Source organism: Melanerpes formicivorus, unplaced genomic scaffold, assembly GCF_026170545.1.
Source record: "Melanerpes formicivorus ecotype bairdi unplaced genomic scaffold, bMelFor1.0.p_v2 SCAF_14, whole genome shotgun sequence".
Lineage (NCBI taxonomy): Eukaryota > Metazoa > Chordata > Aves > Piciformes > Picidae > Melanerpes > Melanerpes formicivorus.
Window position 1 is genome coordinate 10734523 of NW_027142366.1, and position 24744 is coordinate 10759266.

At 44.2% G+C, this 24744-nt stretch overlaps 1 protein-coding gene across 5 annotated transcripts in view; it reads right to left on the bottom strand.

Annotated features, from left to right (window-relative positions):
- Window positions 1–24744, bottom strand: part of CREBBP (CREB binding protein) — a 103395-nt gene that overhangs the window by 49359 nt on the left and 29292 nt on the right. For all 5 annotated transcript variants that reach the window (XM_068146958.1, XM_068146956.1, XM_068146959.1 and 2 more), the window contains 3 exons: window positions 13684–13860; window positions 2043–2292; window positions 1259–1372 (listed from right to left, as the gene is read on the bottom strand). In XM_068146958.1, coding sequence (XP_068003059.1) covers window positions 1259–1372; window positions 2043–2292; window positions 13684–13860 — 541 coding nt within the window. The remainder of the gene's footprint in view (window positions 1–1258; window positions 1373–2042; window positions 2293–13683; window positions 13861–24744) is intronic.

Genomic DNA, 24744 nt, shown 5'->3' on the forward strand with positions numbered 1-24744 from the left:
TACTTCTCTACATCAGCCTGTATTGAAGAAAAACTCCAATCAGTTGTGCTTTATGCTATCACTTTGATAACCACTGTGTAATAAGGATGTTATGCACAAATGGACCACATCAGTAAAAAGAAAAGCTTTCACCACATTCTTAGAAGGCCAAATGTTAACTGATCACTTGTAACAGATCGCTACTTTCAACACACAAGATGTGTCTTGTTTACCAAGGAGAAGCTTAGTAAAACAAACCCCAAATTCTTACCTCCAAATAGCTCTTTTGTTTATAATTTTTGTTCACTTCTGGAGGGAAAACCACCCTCCTGAAATGGGAATGAGAGCATCCTCAATGGATTACTTGCACAGTCTTACCAGCTAATTTCTCCTCTGCCTTAATCCCACCTAACCTGCGAGCTCTCCTCTATCCTCCAAAGTATGTGAGTGCTCCTCACTGCAGTCTCAGCCTAAATGGAAATTAGGGGAATGCTTCCAACAATTCAAATGTACAAGCTTTACAAGTCCTCCAGCTATTTTCTGCTTCGTAACCCTTATTTAAATATACTTCAGCATAACATTATTGAGACTTGTAGAACGCTGTATGAATGCTGTAAAATGTTCTACCTTGGCATCTCTTCAAAGGATTGGTTGAGAAGCAAACCCACCAACAGAAGTTCAGTATTGTCTGTTTGAGAGCAAGAGGGAAGAAATGCACTAAAAAACTGACTGTCCTCAAGTGAAGAAATAGTTGTCATCAAATCCAGGCAAGGGAAAACTCACTACAATCTGCAGAACTTCATACACTTCTCATTAAGACACACAGAACAGATCCTTTTGTGCACAAGAATCTACTTCTCTGTTTTCATGAATGCTTTTGTGTCTTCTTAATCACCAGTGCGCTGATTTGTTTCTAGCAGCACGAAGAATAATGAAGTAGCCTATACCTTCCCCTAAACCCTACCTACCTCCAAAACTGCACTATAACTGAAATTTGTTGACCTGTCTCACAGTAAAACACCAGATAGAAGCTGCCACACCCTTTAAAAGTGGGTGTGTGCTTGATCTGAGATTTTCCCTTGTTGATTATTGTGCATTAAATAATGCATCACATTCAATGATCAGAAAGGAGCATTCACCAGTAGATTAATCCTTACATATTAAGCATCTATTAATGTTGCTGGGGCACTGTTGAAGTTTACCCCTAAACTGCACATCTGATGAACTTTATTGTAGCAGCATCACTCCTCTGTGAGAGCAGGGAAAGAAGTATACTCACGTTGTTGGTTTCTTTTGTCACTGGCGTTTTTCAAAGGAAGGCACACCGGACAGTCGTGCCGAGTACAGTTCTTCCAGTGGGAGATGATTTGTCTTGAAGATGCACAATGTGCAACTGCAACAAGGAAAAGCAATAGACTTAAGGTCACTCCTTGGTTAATTGGTTTTGAATTAACTCATCTCATTTTTTAGAGTAACTATTTTTTCCATTTCCTAAACAATACTGTGCATAGAACTGCAACATTCTGGGATCTACCACTGCTGCTATAAAACAAATGAAGGAAACCAGTACTTTTAAGACATAGTGGATATTACTCTCATTATACAACACAGGTGATGAAAAAGGGGCTTTACATTGTTACTATCCTACTTCTAAAGGGCAAATATTGCCTTCCGTTTTCTACACTGGCAAATGCAGAGATCAGAAACAGAAACTGGGCAAAGGTAATGAAGGGTTCTCAACCAATGCAACAGGCTCTCCAGGGAGCTGGTTGAATCCCCATCCCTGCAGGTGTTTGAAACACACAGAGATGTGGTGCTGAGGGACATGGTTTAGCACCAGCCTTGGCAGAGCTAGGTAATGGTTTGACTCAATGATCTTTTCCAACCAAAATGACTCTGTGATTCTACGAAAAAGGGAGCAACTGGTTAATTTAAGAAGCGGTTCTGGCCCTCGTTAATGCCAAGCGTGGGGACCTTCCTGACAAGAGAAACGCTGCCGACGAACAGGTAAGAAGCCCTACACAGCCCACTTGGCAAGAGCAGCCTCAGCACCATGCCCTTACCTTGGCAGGCCTTCCCAGCTTGACAGTGCGTCATGTGGTTGAGGACATTCTTCATGGTTCGGCAGTGCGGCAGCGCGCAGGCCCGCACCTCCCCGTTGGCTTGCTCCCGCCGCTGACACTTGTGGGCGTGAAGCAGCAGCACCAGCTGCTGCTGGATCAGCTTGCGCTTCTCGGGGTCTGCCGTTGGTCCAGTTGCCATCGCCTGCGTCGGTACAATCCCCACTTGTTGGACTTGGGTTTGCATCTGGGACTGAGAGAACAGAGAGCTCAGCATCTTGTCTGCAAGTCTCGGTTCTGATCTTAATCTTGTGTAACAATTTGGGTGGTACAAGACTGGTCACCAAGCATGCTGGCATGCTGCTCTGAGGAGCATAGTGCTCTCAAAAGGTTTCTATTCTAACCTTGGAACAGCAAAAATGTAGTGAGAGGTTCCTCTGTTAAGACCTTTACAAACAACAGTAACTAATGAGCCATCCAAAGCCTTCTGTTTATTAGATCACATCTTCAACAGGAACGAGCTCTTACCACACTTGCAAGTGGAATTCAAGTCTGTTAGTATTATACATTTATATCATGGATATAGATTGGAGACAGTCCAACGGAGACCTACAAGGATGACTGGTGGACTTGAACATCTCTCCTATGAAGAAAGACTGAGAGACCTGGGGCTGTTTAGTCTTGAGAAGAGGAGGCTGAGAGGGGATCTTATCAATGCCTACAAATATCTGAGGGGTGGGTGCCAAGATGAAGGTGCCAGTCTCTTTTCAGGGTGCCCAGTAACAGGACAAGGAACAATAGGTATAAAGGTGGAACACAAAAGGTTCCACCTCAACATGAGGAGAAACTTCACTGCTGTGAGTGTGACAGAGCCCTGAACAGGCTCCCCAGAGTTGTGCAGTCTCCTTCCCTGGAGGCTTTCAAAACCTGCCTGGGTGCATTCCTGTGTGACCTGTTCCAGGTGATCCTGCTCTGGAAGGGGGATTGGACTGGATGATCTCTAGAGGTCCCTTCCAACCCCTAACATTCTATGATTTCATATACTTCACTCTTAAGTTTCTTGTCCCTAACAAAAAGAGGAGTCCAATGGGTGAAGACAGTCAAAACTATGTATATATTGCAGTGCAAGTCCTAAATCAGCCTCTCTGCTCACCAGTGCTGACATTCCAAATCAGAGAAAATTCCCCAGGTGAGATGTATAGAGTTTTCTCCCAGGAAGGGCCACCTTAGTCTGGATTGCATTACATCATCCAGTTGTATTAGCTTGCAAACCCTGCTGTTTTATTTCTGTTCTTTATGGACACAATTCTGCACCAGTGTCTGAGCCCTGCCTAACAGAGCTTTTGTACCCACTGATATTTTCACTCTAAGGCCCAGCTCACAGCAGTGCAGAAGAGAAACGGCCTCCTTAACCTCTCATTTCTTCAGCACAGATTCAGCTTTCCTACCACCTTCTTACATCTTTGAAGGGTAACAAATGTAGGAACCCAATTTTCAAAACTAAACCTATCTACAGCCTGCAACAACTCTGCTAGCAGGAAATACTTGACTGCAGAAGTGCTTAAGTCCCTGTGATTTGCAGCCTGAATTCAGCTCATGGACAAACACGAAACTGTCCCAAGAATCACTCTGATTATGTGCAGTAAAAACAGGGTACAGCAGAATAGCTCACCAACTTCCCAGCTACCTAAGGAAAATCAGCCATTAAAAACATTTATACATGGAACATAGGAAGAACAGGATTATAGTGGGGAGATAACAGAGGAAATAGTTCGCTGCTGTCTAAAGAACTGCTGGTCAAAGCCTGCTTCATACATTTAAGGACAATCACAAGTGACAGAACACATCATTTGTAGCCTGCTCTACTTTTCAGCTCCAGAAGGATTCCCCAGAGAATTCCACATCTTACAAACCAGAGCACGTAACAGCAAACCCCTTCATTTTCTTAGGTCAACAGAAGGATCCCTGGCACAAGTTCCCCATTACTTTGTCCTCTGCTTTGCCACCAACACATCAGTTAGCTTTTCTTCTGGAAAATGAAGCTCACAAGATCAAGCAGAAAACTGCTACTTGATGGAGGACATGGGGAATCTGCCACAGATAATGATTAAACAAAGAGGGAATTGTTGCATCTGTTTGTCTTGAGTTTGCAAGAGCAAGAAAAAGAGGGTGAAAGAAACCCAGCTAAAATCAAGTCTTCCATTTCCTCTGTGAACAAATCCCTAGGAGGAGACAGGTTTTGCCAAAATGATTCTTGGGTCACAAGTAGGAAACAATTAGTTCAGCTAATCTGCAAAAAAATACAGGGACTGTGACAAAGAAAATGTTGTTGGAAGTGGTGTGTTCATCCCAGTCAATGAACTGTTCCCCAAGCTGAAGTTCTCCTTTTGTTACTAACCTACCAGTTAACTGATATGACTACAGCTGTATCAGCATAGATGCCCTGACCCAAAAGGATTTCTTGAAGATTAAGTAACACAAAAGCAGGATTGTGGAGTATCAGCAGTCAGAAGAACAAGCAGTCTTGGTTCAGATGACAGTATCTGCATGTAGGCACACAAAAAAACCAAAGAACTCAGAATTTCTATTTCCTAAGCTCTACAGAGTTGTGTTGGTCACTCTTACACCCTTATAAAGTCCTCAACTTGCAAACATAACAAATGATTTTTCCACCTTACTTTCAGGACCGTTGACTGAGGAAACTGACCTCTTCCCTGTTAGTTTGTGTATTAAGAACAGTGGCCTGCAGGACCAGTTGAGCACTGGAGATACACTGGTGCATCACAGGCACATCAAAGGTGTGTAAATCCGTCATCAGCCACTGAAATCATTCCACTCCAGAAGGAGCAGGAGGCTTCCTGCTGCTTCACCTGAATGACTAACGCTTTTCTTGATGAAGTAGGAAATTCAGACACTTCTGCTCCCACAATTAAAATAAATGCTTCAATGGCCAGATACACAAAATAGAAAAGAGTTTTGCTTCTCTTGCTACCTTGCTGAGCTGCATCACAAACAGAACAGATAGGCCAGGGGTTGGAAGTCTGCTACAACCTCCAACAGAGCGAGCAGCTCATTAACCAGTTGTCTAGAAGTAGCTTAATACAAAACTTCTGTGGTGTAATGCAGCTACTAGTGCCATTTAAAAACATGGAAACTGGAGAAGAAAAGGCTCCAGGCAGACCTTCCTGTGGCCTTTCAGGATTTAAAGGGGGCAATAAGAAAGCTGGAGACAGCATAAGGGGTGATGGGCTTCAACTAAAAGAGGAAGATTCAGACTACAGAGAAGGAAGACAGTTTTTACACTGAGGATGGTGAGACCCTGTCTGAGGTTACCCAGAGAGGTGGTAGATGCCCCATCCCTGGAACCTTTACAGGTCAGGTTGTTTAGGGGTCTGAGCAATCTAGTCTAGTTGCAGATGTCCCTGCTAACTGCAGAGGGGGTGGACTAGATGAGCTTTAAAGGTCCCTTCCAACCCAACCCAGCCTGTGATACTCTGATTTTATATAACTGTACAGGAAGTCAGTTCTGCTCTGTCCCTCTCTCAAAGAGTGAAATCCTCCTGTGCTTCTGGGCAGCACAGGTGCACAAGTATCTCATCTCCATGGACTTGGATGGACACAAAAATCCCTGGTGGTTTTACTTTACTGAGATGACCAGTAATGCTCTGTGTTTTGATGTATTCATATTCAAAAGCACTCACCATCATCTGTCAAGAGCAAACACTGTGTACCGCTTCTTATCAAAGCAGGCACCAGTTTCAACAGCACAGGTAATCTTGCCATAGGTCAAACAGCCCAAGAGAGAACCCAGTCTCAAGTCTAGCTTCCACACAACATTTTTTATGCTTTCAAAACACATTTCCTCTTTTGTAATTCCTTTTTGTTTCCATGTTCTTTCCCTCTCTCTTATAACAGAAGGCTATTTTCTGAAATGGCTGCATTAGGACAAAACCTGCACTTACAAAATGCCTTTTGCTTCTTGATGACAGATATGTAATCAAGAGAGAACCTTAGTGAGATAATTAAGAGTCCACTGCCACAAAGGATTAGCATTTTGGTATAGCTGTGTGTTTTATAGACTTTCCCTTACTAGAGGGCAGGTAGCACTTTAGACTCAGAGTTTCTCAGTCTGTTGGTACCAAGGACTAGAAGGATGCTATTTACTAGTGACAGGGGATTTTGAACATGTCATCCACACATGTACTTACATCATGGGCACATCCATCTACCCATTAACACTTGCAGAGAGCAAGGTTGCACCCCACCTTCCCTCACACCCGAATCTCTTCAGCTCCCCTTGAGTCACAGGCTGAAAGTGTATCTTGAGGGTCCCTTTCAGGAAGTGGGCATGAAGTGAATATAGGCATGAACTGTATATCTCAAACTGATTAGCAGCACTTCTATCTGAGTTAAGTATTCACAGTGTGATCAACTCCAATCATGTATCCCACACATTTACATTAAGATTGGAACAAGTCCCTCCTGCAAACAGGAACTGCAGGAACCCTTCGTCAAGCACTGAGCCAGCTGTGAACAACCCAGGAACCGCTGCTCCATCACATAACTGTAGTGAGTGCTCAAGTGTCAGCTATACATTGCTGTCAAGGAAGGAGGCATCTCTCAATGCAGTCACTTAATGAACTCAGGCTTTCTCCTGTAATTCCACAGCTTCACTGGGAAACCAACACAGAACTAGTTTGCTCTCCTTGCAGTTCATTCTGGTATTCTGCATGGGGATGGTGGTTTCTCTGGTTCCACCAGTTTCTGTAAAGAGGCATGGTCTGAACAGCCTGGTCCTACCCATACAGGAAGAATCCTTCTGACCCCTGGAATCTGAAAGTCATGGTAGTCATGACTTCAGTCTCTTAGTAGGACCAACCTGAGAGCTTCCAATGCAGCTACAAATGAGAGGAAGGGGAAGGTAACACTTGCAGCTCCCACATTCAGAGCTAACATGATACATGGTCTTAACATGAAGAGCATGTTCAGAGCCCAAGATCTATTTTCAAAGCTTTGGCATTGTCATGGCTGCAGGCAGAGTCTTCACATCAAGAGAAGTGTTTTCATCTTCCAGTTTCCACCTACCACAATGGAGTTTAACTTCCCCCCTCTGAAGCGGGTACTGGGAGTGAGCCTCACCAGCCAATGGCAACCACAAAAGGGGATAAGGCTCCTGTGGTCACTCCATAGAAGGAGCTTGAATAATTTGTCCTAGACAGTGTCCTCAATGGCCCTGGATTTTAATCATCAAACCAATTTTCCTCTAACACCAGTCTCACTATCATGCAGTTGACTCTGCTGGGAATCAAGGCTGGATCACCACCTTTCTTAGGGATACACTCCTGGGAGTTTTACTTTCATGTCCTGCTAAGCTTTATTAGGAGAAGGACCAGTAAATAACAAGAAACACCTAATGAAGTGTTTCAAAGCAACAAAAAAGAACAAAGCTGAATAAAGGAATCTGCAGACAGGAGCTTCTTATGGTCCCTTCCAACCCTGACTGATACTATGATTTATGAAAATTAAGAGAGCTTTATGCACAATTTCCTGGGTGACAACAAAGACTCAGGAATGATCAATGTTAAAAAACTTAAGAACCAAAAGAGAACTTTTCAGTGAAAGTATGGAGTACTTCACCTCAGAAGCTGGAAGAGAGTAAGAATTGGCCATGGATATTCTCCACCACATATATTCCTGTCCAGTGGATGGGAAAGTGGAACATGAGCCAAAGCCTTTTGTTAGCCTGGAACCATTATTTATGGATGGTGCAAAAATTGGAACATTCCACCATTTACAGCAATACATGCTCCCAGGATAAACTCCTGCACCCAGATGCAACAGAGATGCCAGCTTTGCTCCCAACAGAACAAGAGTTTCTCTGGCACTGGATATTATCTGTTAGGTTTGTTTCCAGGTTTTCAAGAACTTTTCCCTTAGAAAACCCATGCCAAAGCAACATGGACAAAAGCTTTTCTCAGCTGTTTGCTAGAGTGCTGCTCCACTTCAAATCAGGTGAGATTCTCTTCAGAAAGAGGAGTGAGCACACCTGGGAAAGAGAAACTTTTGACTGCAGCTTGTGGCATGCACAGGGGAAGTGAGCCCAGCAAACAGCAAGCCCACCAGAGACTGGGGAGACTACTGCTGACAGCAGCAAGCAGGCACACAGCATGTCTCTGGGGTGACAGTCTCAGACCTCTCCCACAGTAAAAGAGAAGACTGTGCTGCAAGAGAGAAAACAAAGCAAACCCCAAAATAACCATCACTGGAAGGTTGAGAAAGCAAGCTGTAAGGACACCATATAGGCTTTTCATGAAGCTTTTTTATTTCAGGTCTCCAGAATAAACCACAAATTGTCTGTTTTAAACAGCCACCATTCTAATTGTCCTAACTGGACCTGGCCTCCCAGTTTAAAAGCCTTCCTCCTCTGCCTAGGCAGCCTGCAGTGAGGCACACACCTAAGACATCCTCATCCCTCTTTTCTATTCAAAATTTGTTAATAAAGAAATGCAAAGGGCACAGAAATAAGCAGAGAAACAAGGAAGAAAGCCACAGAAAACTGGAGATGCAGTTTGATAAGAAAATGGAATAAAAACACAAGAGAAGATGTGCTGCTCCAATTCTAAGTCAAGAGAACTGAGGAGAAACAATTTCCTTTGCTTCTAGGAAGTAATATTCTCTCAACTCCATCTGCTGGTTGTAAGGGTAACTGTGAAAACAGGCTGGTGCCTGGAAGCCAAGCTTCACACACTGTACTCCTCACCCATGTAGAAATACCAGATTTACTGGTATGTCCACAAAGAAACCATCCATCACCACCCCTGGAATACGCAGCACCACAGACACCGCTCAGCTTCAGCAAGTTTGATGGAAAACCCTGACAGGGTACTCTCCACTGACAGCACATCCCAGCATCTGGGCACTTGCAAAAAACAAGCAGCTCCTGGCTTCCTTACAGGCTGCACACTGAGCTGAGTGCCAAAGTGCAGAGCACGCCTCACTTCCACTGGCCAGAGGCTTTGCATGATCTCACCGCAGCACAGCGCTGCCAAGCCTGCATCTGACAACTTCAGTGACGCCGAGTCTCTACGGCGTGTCACCAAACCCTCCAACAACGTTAGAAGCAACATCTTTCTTTTGCAAAGAAGTCGTCCACTCAAAATTTCAAGCTGCCCATTCTGAAAGGACAACTGATTGTATTCTGTAGCAGCTGCAGAAAGCATTAGCTGCTATGTTGTTTGGATCCACAAAGCAAACAAACAAAAATCAATCCGCCCGGCTAGCACTGAAAATTAATACCTTAATGCTGACCTTTTAATCATTTTAATACCATAAGGTTTGGTACTTCTTTCCTAATTAAGAGATTAAACTAAATGTGCTTCTCAGGGTCTAGCATAAGGTCATGCTTGGAGCAAGGGCTGAAGATGCAATGAACTAACGTTTCTGAGAACCACTTCATCCTGGAGCCAGGGGAAGAAGAGAGCTCATCTTCTGAGCGGAGAGAGAGCCTGGATGCGGATTAAAAACCTGCACTGCTGCAGCAGAGGTTTATCCTGCTGCCCGTGGGAGGGCTTTATGCCTGGCAGTGGGAGATCTCCTGGTCAGTGTTTGGGACAGAAGTGGCATACATAATGATGCTCAGAATAATGTGGATTAAGAACCATCCTCGCCTCTCGCTTTGCTTTTGCAGGCTTACAGAGAAAGGCCAAGGACTGAAAGGGGGATTTTCAAATGATTTGCTTCTTAGGACCAAGGGCTCCTAAAAGACAACAGCTACACCTTTCCAATTCTCCAGTTTAGGTATTCTTAGAGGTAATCAAGATGTTTCATGTCATGCTGGAATGCTGCCTCAGATGTGCCACATCTAACCATAACCAGAGCACAACCCACGTGGGTTTGTCTCTCCCATGCAATGGTACTTTTGGGGCCCTTTCAGATAAGGACAGTGTCGCAGGCTGCTTTTGCAAGATAGGTGGTTCCAATTACCTCACAAAAAGCCAGCAGGAGATGGAGTCTGAACTGATCCTCCACAGGCTCAGTTTTGACAGAGGCTAACAAAACCTTACACACTTTGCCACCTCACTCCTGCTTCCTTCAGGAAACAGGGTAGCCCATAGCTCCAGCAGACCATGCACAAGGCCAGACAGAGGAAATCAAACTCCCATCTCCAGGGATGGAACAAATCAAGGGACTGCGGCAAGAGAAGATGATGCAATAGCTCAAACACTGCACCCTGCTCTGGGGAGCTGCCATTGTCAGAAGCAACTTTTCACCAGTGCCACTTGGGTTGTATTTCAGCTGCCCAGCACAGGAGAGAGACATCACTTCCCTGAGTTACAGGAGCACACATCTAACCCATGTGAATGGTATTTTACCTTTAGATAGTGTCTTAACACATCGAATGAGAAAGGCTTTAGTCAGTCAGATTCTACAAACCTCAACTTCAGAACCAGCAGGTTCTCCCAGTCTCTGTGCCTTTCAGCCTCTGGTTTGAATCTGGGGTAAACCAGGTCTATAGAGCTTCTCCCTACTCTACTCTGCCCTGGTGAGACCACACCTGAAATACTCTATCCAGTTTTGGGCTTCCCAGTTTAAGAGACAGGGATCTACTGGAGAGAGTCCAGTAGAGCACTATGAAGAAGACTGGGAAACTTGAACATCTCTCCTATGAAGACAGACTGAGAGACCTGGATCTGTTTAGTCTGAAGAAGAAAAGGCTGAGAGGACATCTTACTGATGTCTATAGATGTCTGAGGGGTGAGCGTCAAGATAAAGGTGCCAGGCTCTTTTCAGTGGTGCCAGTGATAGGACAAGGAACAATGGGTATAAGCTAGAGCCCAGGAGGTTGCACATCAACAGGAGAAGAAACTTCTTTGGTATGAGGGTGCTGGAGCCCTGGACCAGGCTGCCCAGAGAAGTTGTGGAGTCTCCTTTATCTGGAGACTTTCAAAACCCGCTTGGATGCATTTCTGTGTGACCTGCCCTTGGTGACTCTGCTCTGGCAGGGAGGTTGGACTCCCTCTCCAGAGATCCCTTCCAACCCCTGCCATCCTATGATCGTTATTACAGTGAGGCACTGTGAAAATTAACTAATCCAGACTATACACATGCTCCAGGGATGAATGTCACAGAAAAGACCTCTTGGAAAGGACTGGCTGAATCAAATGTATTAGTACAATCAACGAGGTGCACAGCTACACAGCAAGCAGCAACACCAACCAAACATTGACTATGTGCTCTTTCCGAGGGCACCGCTGATGTTGTATGCGGAATGAAGCAAAGCCCCTGTGGAAGGAACAGCTCTGGCCATGCAGGTACTGTTAGCAAATAATTACACTGCTGCCAAGGAAAGGTTAACATTTAACAAGCCTGACATTTCCTTCTGAATTCTTGCCTTTGCAATACAAAAAATGTTTTGATGGAAACTTCACATTTGAAAAGATGGAAGTTCCACCTCCCTCAGGGCCACAACCAGACTCTAAGCACCACCTTTGGCTCAACACTGGCCAAAAAGAGCTTTTACTGGCCATACTGGCCTGGGGGAGAAAAAGATACATTGGGACACACAAAGCTTTTGACACCTGAGAAACAAAGAAATATGGTTTTGCTTGTTCTCTCAGCAAACAACTGGTACCCAACATCTTAGTGAAACTGCAATTCACAGCAGTAGGGAAGCAAGTTTCCTTTACCTTCCTCCCTCTCTCAGACAACAGAGGGGAAACAGGAAGTTTGGTTTTTTACTTCCTTCCCCACCACTAGCAAAGCTTTGATGGTAAATGCCTTTTTTCATTCCACCTGACTATCTGCCATTAGATCCTGTACTAATGACTACGTTCAGATTTGTGCTTCCCCAAAATCTGCCATTCAAATGAGCTCAAAATTAGGCTTCAGAATGAGGTAGCCCCTGAGGTGAATCCAGCACTTTGGGCAGATTTGGAGGTTTTCTGCAGAATCAGAAGAAAAAGAAAAAAAGAATTTGCTTTGCAACAGGTCCAAACCTGAAGTATTTTAAAAACAAAATTAGCAAAGTCATGCAGAAATTTGTCTTTTATAAATATTCTGCACAAGTTCAAGGGGTACTTCAACATGGTCATAGAATCCCAGCATGGTGGGGGTTGGAATGGACCTCTGGAGGTCATCCAGTCCAATTTCCCTGCTAAAGCAGGGGCACCACAGCAGCTTGCCCAGGATCACAATGGCCAGGTGGCTTTGGAATCACTCCAGACAAGGAGACTCCACAACCTCTCCCAGCAGCCTGCTCCAGGACTCCAGCACCTTCATACAAAAGAAGTTTCTCCTCTTCAGATGGAATCTCCTGGGTTGCAGTTTGTACCTGTTGACCCATGTCCTGTTGCTGGACATCACTGACAAGAGCTTGGCCCCATCCTCTTGCCCTCCACCCTTTAGGCTGAGCATTCATCAGATCCCCTCTCAGGCTACTCTTCTCCAAGCTCTACAGCCCCAGGGCTCTCAGCCTGTCCTCCTCGCAGAGATGCTCCAGGCCCCTCAGCATCTTTGTAGCCTCCACTTGACTCTCTCCTTGTCTCTCGAACTGGGGAGCCCAGAACTGGATCTAGGCAGGGCTCCAGATGTGGCCTTGCTAAGGCAGAAAAGAGGTGAAGGAGAAATTCCCTTGATCTGCTGGCCACACTCTTAATGCATCCCACAATACCACTGGCCTCGCTTGGCCCCAGGAACACATTGCTTAACACAACATGTTCTTAATCCTAGCCACCAGCTTCTTTACATAGTCATAAGCAGTAAATGACAGCTGATATTAAACAAAGAGGGAAATGAAGAAGCACTCCTCCAAAAGGAGGAGAAAAGAGGGAGTTCATTGCATCCTGTTCCCTCTCAAACATGGCCTTACTAGTGACAGGCAGGTAGCATGCTCGCCGATGGAAGGACAAGCACTGCTGGTGCCAAAAGATAGCTGGTTTTCTAGTCAATTTTAAAAATAAGCAATTTGCATCTTATGGAAGGTTTTACAAGTTTCTATAGTAACTGCTGTCACATATAAGAATATAAAATGCAACAAGCTGGAGTTGCCATGGAAACGACACAAGCAGTTTGATTAAGACGCAGCCACACGAAGACAAACAGGAATATTTCATTTTACTTCAGAAAGGAAACTCTAGTAAACAGAACACTACAAACTTGGGCAAGGTATCCTAATAAGAACTGTTCTCCCAAGTTTGTGAGCTGCAAGGCATGCATAGTATAAACTGGGAAGCATGTGGTGTATTTACCCTGTCAGCTTCAGAGGATGTGAAAGGTGCCATTTAGTTGCAGGAAGCTGATGACTTATCCAACACTTTCTAATTGATGTAGGAATTTAAAGCTACAAACAGCACCTACAGTGAAGGCATTTTCTTCTGGTTTGGAACTAAATGTACCAGACTAAATGAAAGGATGTAATGCAATTCTTATAACAAAACACTGAGTGCTTAGAAAGTGAAATCAGTGCATAAAACGTGCACAGACTTTCCACGTGCACCCTAGAGCGGCAATAAGGAGCCACGGGGTAACTCTGACATCTAAATGCCCATAAGTAGTTCCAGAAATGCTGCAGAAGATGCATTCCCCAAGAATTCATGAAGTACTCCCAGGACATAATGGCTAAGGGAAGCAGGCAGGTACAACTCACCATGTTTGGCACACTGGTGACGGGAGTACTCTTGATGTCGGCGGGAAAGGCAGACAAACTATTGGCCATGCCTGGCTTGTTCGGTAACTGAGGATTCACTCCTGTAGCTCCCATCTGCTGCCCTCCAGTTTGACTGAAAGGCTGCCCAAAGGGACTGGTGTTACCTGTCATTCCCATCTGGAAAAGAATGAGAGAAATTATTATCATCTCCTCGATTCCAAAGGGATATTACACAAAGAAAACATATGTCAAACATCCATCTCTGCATTCACAGAGACCAAGTCTGGGTTTGAGTTACTCAACATTAAAAGCCTTCATTTCCCAACGTTGATCACATTTATTTTTTTTAAACAATTTTAGACATTTACATAGCTGGGTGTGTCTGACATCCTGCAAGTCAACTTACAAAATCATTATGCAAATGCAAAGCAGTCTGTATTGACAGGAATTTCTCTTGCCAGCACTGGAAAAACTTCTGCACACCAACCCAATCTCAACTCCTGAAACACTTAGAGCATTCTGTGCCTAAAGCATGGCTTCCTGCATACACTGGGTAGGAACAGAGAGGCATCTAGCAAATGCTTGGCTACTTATGATTTGCTGCTTAGGGAAAACCCTCAGAGCAAAGGGACATCTAAGGGTCAAAAATGACACCGCCAAAACTCAGGTGGAAGCACAACTCCCTCTGAATGAGAAAGAGAACACTGCCCATTCAAAGAGCCCCTGCACCTCAAGAACAGCCTCCCAAGAGGAGTGCTGAAATCTCTATTACATGAGCCAGTTAATGTTACACAGCATAAAAGGTCCTGGAAAGATGTTTTAGCAGGACTGTGCTTCTTTCAAAGAGGACTAAGACTAGGACTCTCCTCCCCCCCAACAGAGGGGAAATAAAATGTCAAGTGGACAGATCATGCTTTTGCCCCCCATGCCCCATACTGGGAGGATTTTTAGATGACTTTATTGCCTGTCAGAATGCCTTAAATAAACCCAGCCACTGAGCAAGTCTTTATCTGAAATATTAAATCCTGTTTTCCCCTCCCTTTGACCTCTCCAGACCTTCTTTACACAACACACTGCTTTTCCCTGGTCCTGGTCTTTTCCCTTCCCCTCCCAGCAGGGATTCAGGAGAGCTATTCCCGTGGCTGGAAGAGGGATCATCAGCTTATCAGTGCAACAGCTTCATAATAAGGAGTTACTCAGTGGTTGCTTTTTCCCGCTTACAGGAATCAGGCTGAACAACCAGTTGATGAAGTTGGTTAAGAACAGTAAATGATGTTGGAGCAGAGTCCAGTAAACACAGTTTGACTGTGCCTCGTCATCTTTGTCAGTGTACTTTGTACACTTGGGTTTCAGACAGCTGACCCAGCCACACTCCAAGTAGCTTTAGACTAGGAAACACTCCCCTGACCCAGCATCCTGCATCCTGACTGCTGTTTCCATTTCCAAAATGTTTTTACCTTTACAGAACAATCTGACCTACAAGTTATATAGACATTAAACCCAAGAAGCAGGTACTTGGCAATTTGCATGTGCTGTGTTCTCCAGTAAACCTGGGTAACTCTAACAGCATATCAGAGCCCCCAAAACTCCAACTGTTTAACAGCATAAAAAGCTGAGTAATAAAGACTGCTTTTGAAGAGAAGTGATATTGGCCACTATCACAATGCACAAACAGCAAGAACTTCATTTGCTGCATTTCTTTTTGTATGCTCAAGTAAGTTAGTTTTTCTAATTATTATTTATTAGGGCATGTATTTGGGCAGCTTTTCCCTGAAGAAGTAAGAGCAAAGGAACAGCAACAGGAACAGTAGCTGTTTAGTTGGTATTCAGCCTTCCCTTCTGTCTAAATCCCCAACTATAATCTTCACCTGTTTGCAGGACTTGGCTCTTCTAATTGGTTTTGAACTTGGGTACAGGTTTGGTGGAGTTTAAGTCGAGTAATATATTGACTCTTCTAGCCACCAACTGCCACACTACAGCTTCCCACGAGCCCCTGCAGCCATCACCACTACCATGCTGCCACAGCGGTGAGCCTGAACTGGGAGAGAAACACTGCCTACACATGAACCTCTCTCACCAGGTCCCTGGCCCTTCCTGGGCCACACCAGCCTGGTGCAGAGAGCACAAAGTCCTCCTCAGGCCCTGCAGCTCAAGGCTGGACCCCACTCATCAGTGCAGAGGGAGGAGGTGGAAAAGCCTCAGCACAGAGAGCAAAGCTGCATGCGATGGGTGCGCTGAGCCTGCGCAGAGCTCTGGGCCTCCGGCAGAATCTCGAGCACAGCTGAACTGTCAAAAAGCAGAAGAGGTTTTTCTGCAGGCAGTAGAACACTAAAGCAAATCTTACACCAAATCAAAGCCCTTGCTCCTTTGTCTAGAATTCAATTTTTAGGAAAAATATTCCAAATATTTCGGTCTCAAAAGACAAAGCACAGAAATTACATGTTCATTACAACCCTTAACCTCCACCACCTCTCAGAAGCACCACGGAACTCCACTCCTACCAAGTACTACGTGAGGGAAGGGGGATCCTTTAGTCTGGAGATGAGGAGGCTGAAGGGAGACTTCACTGCTCTCTACAACTCCTTGAAAGGAGGCTGCAGTTAGGTGGGGGTTGGTCTCTTCTCCCTAGTGTCAGGTGATAGAAGGAGAAGAAGTGGCCTGAAATTGTGCCATTAGGAAAAATATCTTTGCTGCAAGAGTGGTCAGGCATTGGAACAGGCTGCCCAGGGAGGTGGCAAAGTCACCAGACCTGGAGGTGCTCAAGAAATATGTGGACATGGCACTTGCAGACACAGTTTAATGGCCATGGTGGTGCTGAGTTGATGGTTGGACTTCATCCCAGAGAGCTTTTCCAGCCATAACAATTACCTGGTTTTATGATTCTATGCTTTATTATATTTATTTCCTTTTTCAACAGATCTTGTTATTAAACACATCACAACTCAGACCAACAACAAAGCCACCTTTTGAGCCTTCCAAACAGTGTTTAACAGGATGAGGAGAATTCTTCCTTTCCAGGAGGTCATTTAGTAATAGACACTTGACTGAAATGCTAAGAAGTGCTTTGCTGCTCTTTCCCACGAGCTGGAACCAGAGTATCTCCTACATGAAACCTGTTTTTCACAGCTGCTCTCTGCCACATGGTATTTGTGACTGAAACTGTGCTGCCTTAAGTGAAAGGAACCTAAGGCCAAAGAGTGACACTGGTCTACAACTTTAAACAAAAATAGCAGATAGCTTGATAACACTGTAAAACATTAGACCTTTAACCATACCCTTTAACCTACATTTAATTTTTGTCAATTACTGCCACGGAAACAATCTGCCACAGACTTTGTGGTTGTTTGAAGTCCACCTTTAAAAACAAACAAACCTGAGAAGGTGGAAGGACCTCTCTTTCTTCTGTGGCAACCCCTGAAGTAAATACAGAACCAAGAATCAGGAGGGACCATACTCAAGATGAGTTTATTAAAGCTCACAGCTGTTCACTGTTTCAGGGGTTTTATAAACTGGGTTTAAACTCAGCCTCAGAGGAGTTAAATCTTATTAGCAGGACGGTGATTTCCAGAGACTGGAAGCACACAGCACAATAGAAGAACTGCTCTAATGAACTCTTGTCTATTTATAACAGTTTTCAACCAAGGCTGGGATCGACGAGGAGTTTTAGTGGCAGAACAACCTGCTGCCAAACAGCATTAAGATCAACGGTGTTTCAGAGCTGCTGCCGCTAACGTGAGGAGCATCTCAGCATTTACTCCAGCAGCAAGCACAGTAAGGTCAGGACTCCAGCAAAGCAAATCCCTGCCAGGTCCTCACCAGTGGGAACACAGCAAAAAGGAGAAGGAAGAAAAGGAGGAATCAGGCAGATCTCCTGCACATGAGACACTGGAATACGTCCGAGTGCATGAGGCATTAACTGGCATTTCCTGGTTAATTATCTGAACGCTGAGAAGGGATGACCTTCTGGGGAGCCTTATCTAAACTACTGCTAATTGAAATCTCAAAGAACAACTGGCAAATACAATCAGATGATTTGGCCTATAGGTAGTGAAGATTTTACACTGCTTATTCATTCTGCAAACTGAAACCAGCAGCTCCAAAGCAAACGAGTCGTAAAAGCTCAAACACCGCGGCTCCTGCCTCGGCCCCTGGGCTTTTTCCTGTGTGAAATGAGGGGGCTGAGGGGGGAAGGCAGATATAAAATTAAAGGTCTTATGACTATTTCTGAAACAGAACTCTGATCCCAAGCAAGGTAGTTCGGGGGAAGATTACTAGGTAATTACAAGTCATCAAAGATAAATGAGCAGAACAGGGGAGTGAGCTAGCTGTCAAGAATGGTCATTTTCATGTGGGACTCCAAGCCATCAAAGATGGGTGTTTTGCTTGAAGTGTGTAAAACTTGCTTTCCTGAAAGGGACATAATTAAAAAGCAATCCAGTGGAAGTTGTTCCTTTTTCCAACTGGGACGAATGGGCCAAGGTGTATTACAGGGCTACTCAAGCTTCAACGTATCACTAGTAGCCAGTGCCTTTCCATCACAGCACAAGCAGAAAGCTTCTCCACTATCCTGGGTTAGGTGACAGTCCCTTCCCATTTGCTCTAAGCTTAAACATGTTCCCTCCCTTGTCGCTGTCTCTTCCTCTCTATCAGTTCATTCAACTGTCAGCTCACCTCCTTCCTCCACCTGATGCAGCCACCATCTCCTGCAGGCCATGCTCTTTGCATTGCATCCCGAGGTGGCTCCTTTCACCCCCCTCATCCTTTCTGGAAGCTCACATTTTACATTTCTATTTGTTACACCTTTGTGCAACTCCAGCTTCTTGTCCTGTTCTTTGTGGTCACAAATGCAGTGATTTCTGATGGAGTAGACCAGACTCCTTCACGAGCAAGCTGGTCCACCAGCTGCAATGGGGGAGATGCATGGGAGCAATAGAACACCCCAGGACAGAACTGCAAGTGAAGGTTAAAAGTGCCTCGAGACGCAACATGATTAATGCAGGACATCAGCTTAAACACATTATTTCTACTCTAAACCAGTTCTTCTCAGAAATATGATAATGCTGCTCTCCTTTAATGGAGGGGAGACATTTAATTTAATAATTCTGCTATCCCAGAAAGACAAGCAGATTCTGTTCCCTTTTTTATCACTATGGCAACTCTCTAAGATACTGGAATCTATTACAGAGCATGGATAGGAAATGGGGTATTTCACTCTCACAAGCCAAGGAAATGCACAAACTTCCAAGCTGAGGGAGGAAAAAAAAAGAAGAAAGAAAGGAAAGAACTTAGAACCTTTGTTTAGCTGCCTTGGACTACAGAACACATCTCACATCACAGTGTTTTGAGTGGCAGGTGTGGGAAATACTTGTCTTTAGGTTGCTTTTTAGTTATTGTCAGAGCAAAGCAACAATTCAAATTCCTCTAGTTCCCAGACTTTTGTAGGTACTGGAGAACAACTCTGTGACCAAGTCTATGTATCTGATCTGATGGTGCAACTCAGTTGAAATGACAGACAAGTTCACCAATCTCATGGACAAGATACCCTAGGACCAGACTGTTCATACTATGCCATTTCTTCTCTTTTTAAAGGTTATTCTTTCTCCTCTCCATCACTGCTGACATGCCACAGGACTTCCTGCTCCAGCTCAGCCTCGAGTTGCTACTCCCTCTTTGGACACAAAGCATCTAGGCCATAAATAAATCCTGTCCTTTCCTCTTTCTCTAAGTTTTTATTGACTGTCCTTTCTTTTCTACCACTCCAGCCAGTTCTCTCATTCTCAGCTACCTCATCACCATGAATTCCTCTAAGGCTCCCAGGACCAACACAACACTTGCAAACACCCTTCACTGTTGCAAACATGCCCTTTCCCAGCAGCAGACCCTTTTCCAGCTTCCCCTCCAACGCACTGCCATAAACCACAGAGCTCTATGCACCCCGGCTCCTTGCTGTCCATTTTCCTTTGGGGAACTCTGCTCTCCTCTGTTGCCTCAACCCATCCTTCACTCCAATGTGAGTGAATAATAAAAGATCTGGCAGGACAGACTGAGTTCACTCCCAGATTTCCTGCAAGAGAAAGCAACCTCATTCATAAGCTGAGGAGCAGCACCTACCTCTGGCAACACTCCTGGTGGTGTATCTCGCACCACTGCTGCCTAGATTAAGTTAATGCCATAAATGTTTTGTTAAATTAGTTGGTCCAGACAGCTTAGGCCAGGAAAAACAACTTATCTCGAAGGAAAATGTTGATTTTCATTAAGTTTTGAAGCACTGACTCTTCTGTGCAAAAAATGGAAGAACACTTTTCTGGCCAAGTATTTATAAACAAAACAATACTAGCAGAGCAGCCTGACAGCAGAGGACACACCGAAAGGCTGACGTGAGAGTCAAAGCAGCATGGGGCCACTGAAAATCAGCCTGGTTGAAATACTGATTATGATCCAATCCTGTAAACTAAACCCAGTCAGCATTAATATTCAATTCCTTAACTATTAGCTTTTTAACTGGAAAATTATCCTGGAAAGCTTGGCTGGAGTTTGACAACTCTGAACCTGCAAAGTGCTTGAACCACAAATCTTCGCTCTCACAATGACAAGAGGAGGTATGAAGAGAGGACAGCGTAAGTGTAAAGTGACACCTTTACACACCTGGCTTGATGCAAATGCTACTGTCATGCTGACAATCATGCTGTGTTAGCTCCTCATGGATACCCAAAAATGGCAGGGGGCAGAGGGGCCTAAAGGACAAAAAGGTTTCACTACAATAGACTAATTGCATTCTAATAATCTGTCACAGTTTGTCACAGTATCACCAAGGTTGGAAGAGACCTCAAAGATCATCAAGTCCAACCTGTCACCACAGACCTCATGACTAGACCATGGCACCAAGTGCCAAATCCAATCCCCTCTTGAACACCTCCAGGGATGGTGACTCCACCACCTCCCTGGGCAGCACATTCCAATGGCTAATAACTCTCTCAGTGAAGAACTTTCTCCTCACCTTGAGCCTAAACTGCCCCTGGTGCAGCTTGAGACTGGGTCCTCTCGTTCTGGTGCTGGTTGCTTGAGAGAAGAGACTTACTATTTAAGGTTATTATAAGGCAAGGACTGAAGAGATCCTAAAGGACCCATCTGGGGAACAGAAAGGTGATTAACAAATATTTTTTACTTAGCAAAGGCTTCTCAACAAGTATGAGCTGAAGTTCTACAGCTTCAAAGCAAAAAAAAATAGGCAAAAAATACCCAAATGACCAAATACCACTGAGATGCTTAAGATTACATTAATTTATCTAAAAGGTGTGTGTTTCTACTCATCAACAGGAATTAATTCACAAAAGCCCCAGGACCTACAATCGGGGTATGATGGCTGACTTGGTATCAGTGTGATATTTCTATGCTTAATTCTTTATAAAATGGTATCCAATAATAGAAAGGGAATTAGAAGTTCCCTTCTGCTTGTCTAGAGACAACAGAGAAACGTGAGAAGAAAAAATTATCTCAGGAAGCAGAAAGTATCTAAGCTCATGATCAAGCTGCCAAGTCCATGAACCAAACCCAGAGAAAAGCTCAGGGAGGTAGAGGTGCAGAACAGAAGCCAAAACCAGCATCAAACCACTGTATCCTCCTCTGTGCCACAGAGCCATCAGACTGAGCAATGCTAAGGGCAACTTCACATGATTGCTCTTCTAATGACAAGATCAGACACAGCATGGACTGAGACAATCTCATTCACTCCCTCAATCCAGCAGCAATTAAATTGCCTCTTCAGCCTGACACCAATTGCAGATCTCAGCACCAGTGAGGTTTTTAGCTAGGTAGCCTAAGGAAACTGGGTTTAAGAGATGCTGCTGTGACAATCAGCGTCCCCATCTTCTCCCCCTTCCTCAAATCAATTTTTCTCTAATCACCTTGGAAATCACTGGTCAATTTGGCCAGTTAAAGGTCTAACAGATAATTGAATTGCTGAGATTGCTGAGTAGAGATGGAGAGGTAGATTATGACACTCAGATTAACATCTCTGTTAAGAAAAGGCACAAAGCCCTCTGCCATTAATCGCCGTGTTCAGCAGCAGACAGGCGTATCCAGGGCTCTCCCTCAGCCACCATGATTGCCAGTTTTGTCCTGTCAGCACCTCACAAAGATTATCTGAGGACATGGAGGGAGCTGAAAGCACAATAGGAAATGGCTTAGAAGAACCCTGGGGAGAGTACTGTGAAGAACTACAGCCTCTGTAGTGGCAGTGTGAGGATACGCAGCCAGCCTAACGGTTATGCTACTCTGAGATTTCATCTGGCAACGAAAAATAGGGAAGTCAGAGCCTTTCCTCCCCACAGAACTGTTCCCATATCTCTGACAAAACAGCCATAAGAGGAAGACACAACAACAACCCTCCAGTGAGCCACCACTATCCTTATTATGGACTTTGTCTATAGCACAAAAACTAAAATCAATTGGACTGTAAGGCTCAGATTAATAATTCAAATTACTTCAGAGAACAGAAAGTGCAGGTCATAATCAAGGAAAGAAGAGAGCAGAGGCATGCAAGATACAATCTGCTTTGATAAAAGGCCAGATCCTCACAAACTAACAGTTGTATTGCAGAGCTGCATACACGAGAGCCTGCCTGTCCAACAGCATCAATTGCTCTAGTTAGACACATTTGTCACTCACTGCTGCCTTCTATTTACAGCAAAGGATGTTCCAATACTTCCTCTTCTCCTATCACTGAAGCAATCCAGGCTGAAAAAGAGATGCTAAATGCTGAGAAGACTGTAACTACTTTCACCTTCCAAAACCCACCTATAAACTACGATCCAGTTTCCTGAATGCTTGAGCTGTAACTTCAGGGTTATACCATAATCAATACCCTTAGGTCGGCAGAGCAACTGTGCATCAATAATCCAACCCTTTTAGCATCACTGCTACTCAGTGTCTCATATGCTTCAGCCAAAATCCCCTATGACATCATCCAGATGTCAGGGACACTTTTCTCTCTCTGTAAGACAGCATGCTGGCACGAAATGGAAACTGCACTTCCCACTATGACCCACAGATCCAGCAGTATCCCCTGGGCTTGGCATGAACAGAGTGGTTGAGCACACAGAAATGCAAGCTGCTCCTGCCTCTGTGACAGGACAGTGATGTGTTGGAACTTCTGTACTTGCTGCCACCAAGCCATGTGCAATCCCTGGTACCCTTTCCTCTTTTATGGACCTCACAAAAAGCAGTCACTTAACACTTCACTTAACACTTCATTAATTGGACTAAGCCTTCAAATCCCTTATCATCAAATTACTACACAAACTTCAAACCTGGGCTCTCAACACTAAAAACTCACCATTTTGTCCCCTCCCATCTCCCCATCCATTGAAATGGGTTTGATACTGGGAAGTTTGTCATCTGGCTTGACTTAAATCATTTTAACTTCTTATTTTCAATCATTTTTATCTTTCAAGACAAGGAAATCAAGCAGTCAGGAGTCTCAGAGGTTCACAAATTACTCCCTGGAGCACTGTGAATGCAAGAGTGGGTCTGTAGGTAACAGAGAAACATCAGGAATTCAGAATGGTAAGACAAGTAGTATGCTTTTACTACTGGTAGTAAGCAACAGTGAATAAGAACAGAACTGCTTTCAAAAGGCTTATTTCTGCTTTCCAGAATAGCTCAGTAAGAGAGAGAGAGAGAGCTGTGCTTTGCCTTCTGCATCACTTCACCATCAGTTCCCAGGTGAGTTTCAGACACACACAGGTTCAGAGATGCTATGATCTGGCATCAACCCCCTGGAGTTAATCCCTCCTCAGTCCCTGTGTTACTGCCACGGCTCCAGCAGCAGCTTGCATGCTGAGGACAAAAGAGCAGCTCTGCAGCCAGGCACACGCTGAGGACTTCGTACTTTGGACTCTTATCTCCCTCTGGAATGGAACACAAATCCCTAACCCAAAGCAAGGTCCACCTGACAGATTAAGGCTCTGGGAGAAGTATAAAAGATAGGTCCATCAGGAATTCACAAAGTGGGAAAGACAGGCTTTCTTTACTATGTTGGCATCATCTTCTATCTGTTTACTGACAAAAAAAATTCACTCTCTGCTAATTACTATTTCATCCTATAGTAGCGTGTTCCAGAAGAAAGTCACCATGGTGCTTGGAATGTATATGCCAGAGGGACAGATGGAGAAGCAAGGAAAAGATTAATCATTGTATGGCAGAAAGCCAGTGGCATGACCAAAAAAAAAAAAAAATGATCAGTTTCAGTGCAAGAATGGTGGCAATCCTATTATCTGAGCTGAGGTGAGAGCTCCTCACCTAAACCAATCTGCAGGTTTGGCAGCTTGACAAAAATACTCACTTTAAATACTCGCTTTGAAAGTCAGTGAGTAAGAAAAATGCCTCTGAGAAAGTAACATTTCAAGAATCACTTTGAGAATTCAATCATGATCTGACTAGCAGCATGCAGAGGAAGTCTCTCTCCTGCCTGAAGTCTCCATTTTCCCACCTCTCCAAGCAGTAACAAAACCATACCACAACAGATTCATGAAACATTTTGAGTGTCTTGCTCTTCAGCAGCCAACTAAGTCAAGGAAAAACACTCAAATGCTCAGAAATCCTTGTAATTTACTTCATCTTTTACTACAAGATGAAAGATTAGGGAAAGCTAGAAATAGAATTTTTAGATCTCATTAAGAGGAAGCCAAGAACTATTTTATTACCAGTTTTAAGAGTATCTGAAACTCTTTTCCAAGTATTTCAAGGGTCAAAAGACGAATTGAAGTATTCCAAGTCAACAAGACCATTTAAAAACCATACAAGCCTTTCCATACAATTACTGAAATACAAAAGAACTTCCTGGGTAAATGCTCTTTACAAATGACTGGATATATTGCAAACACACTCTTTAATATATTTAACTAGAAATCAACCTCCTCCAGCAAAAAGAGAAATAAGAATCGTGTGCTTGTACTGTATAAATGCCTACAGACTCCCAAAGTCTGCAGGAGCCTGAGTGATTCTTCCTCTAGTGTATTAGCAAAGTGATTCCCTACACTGAGCATCACTGTTGTATTCACC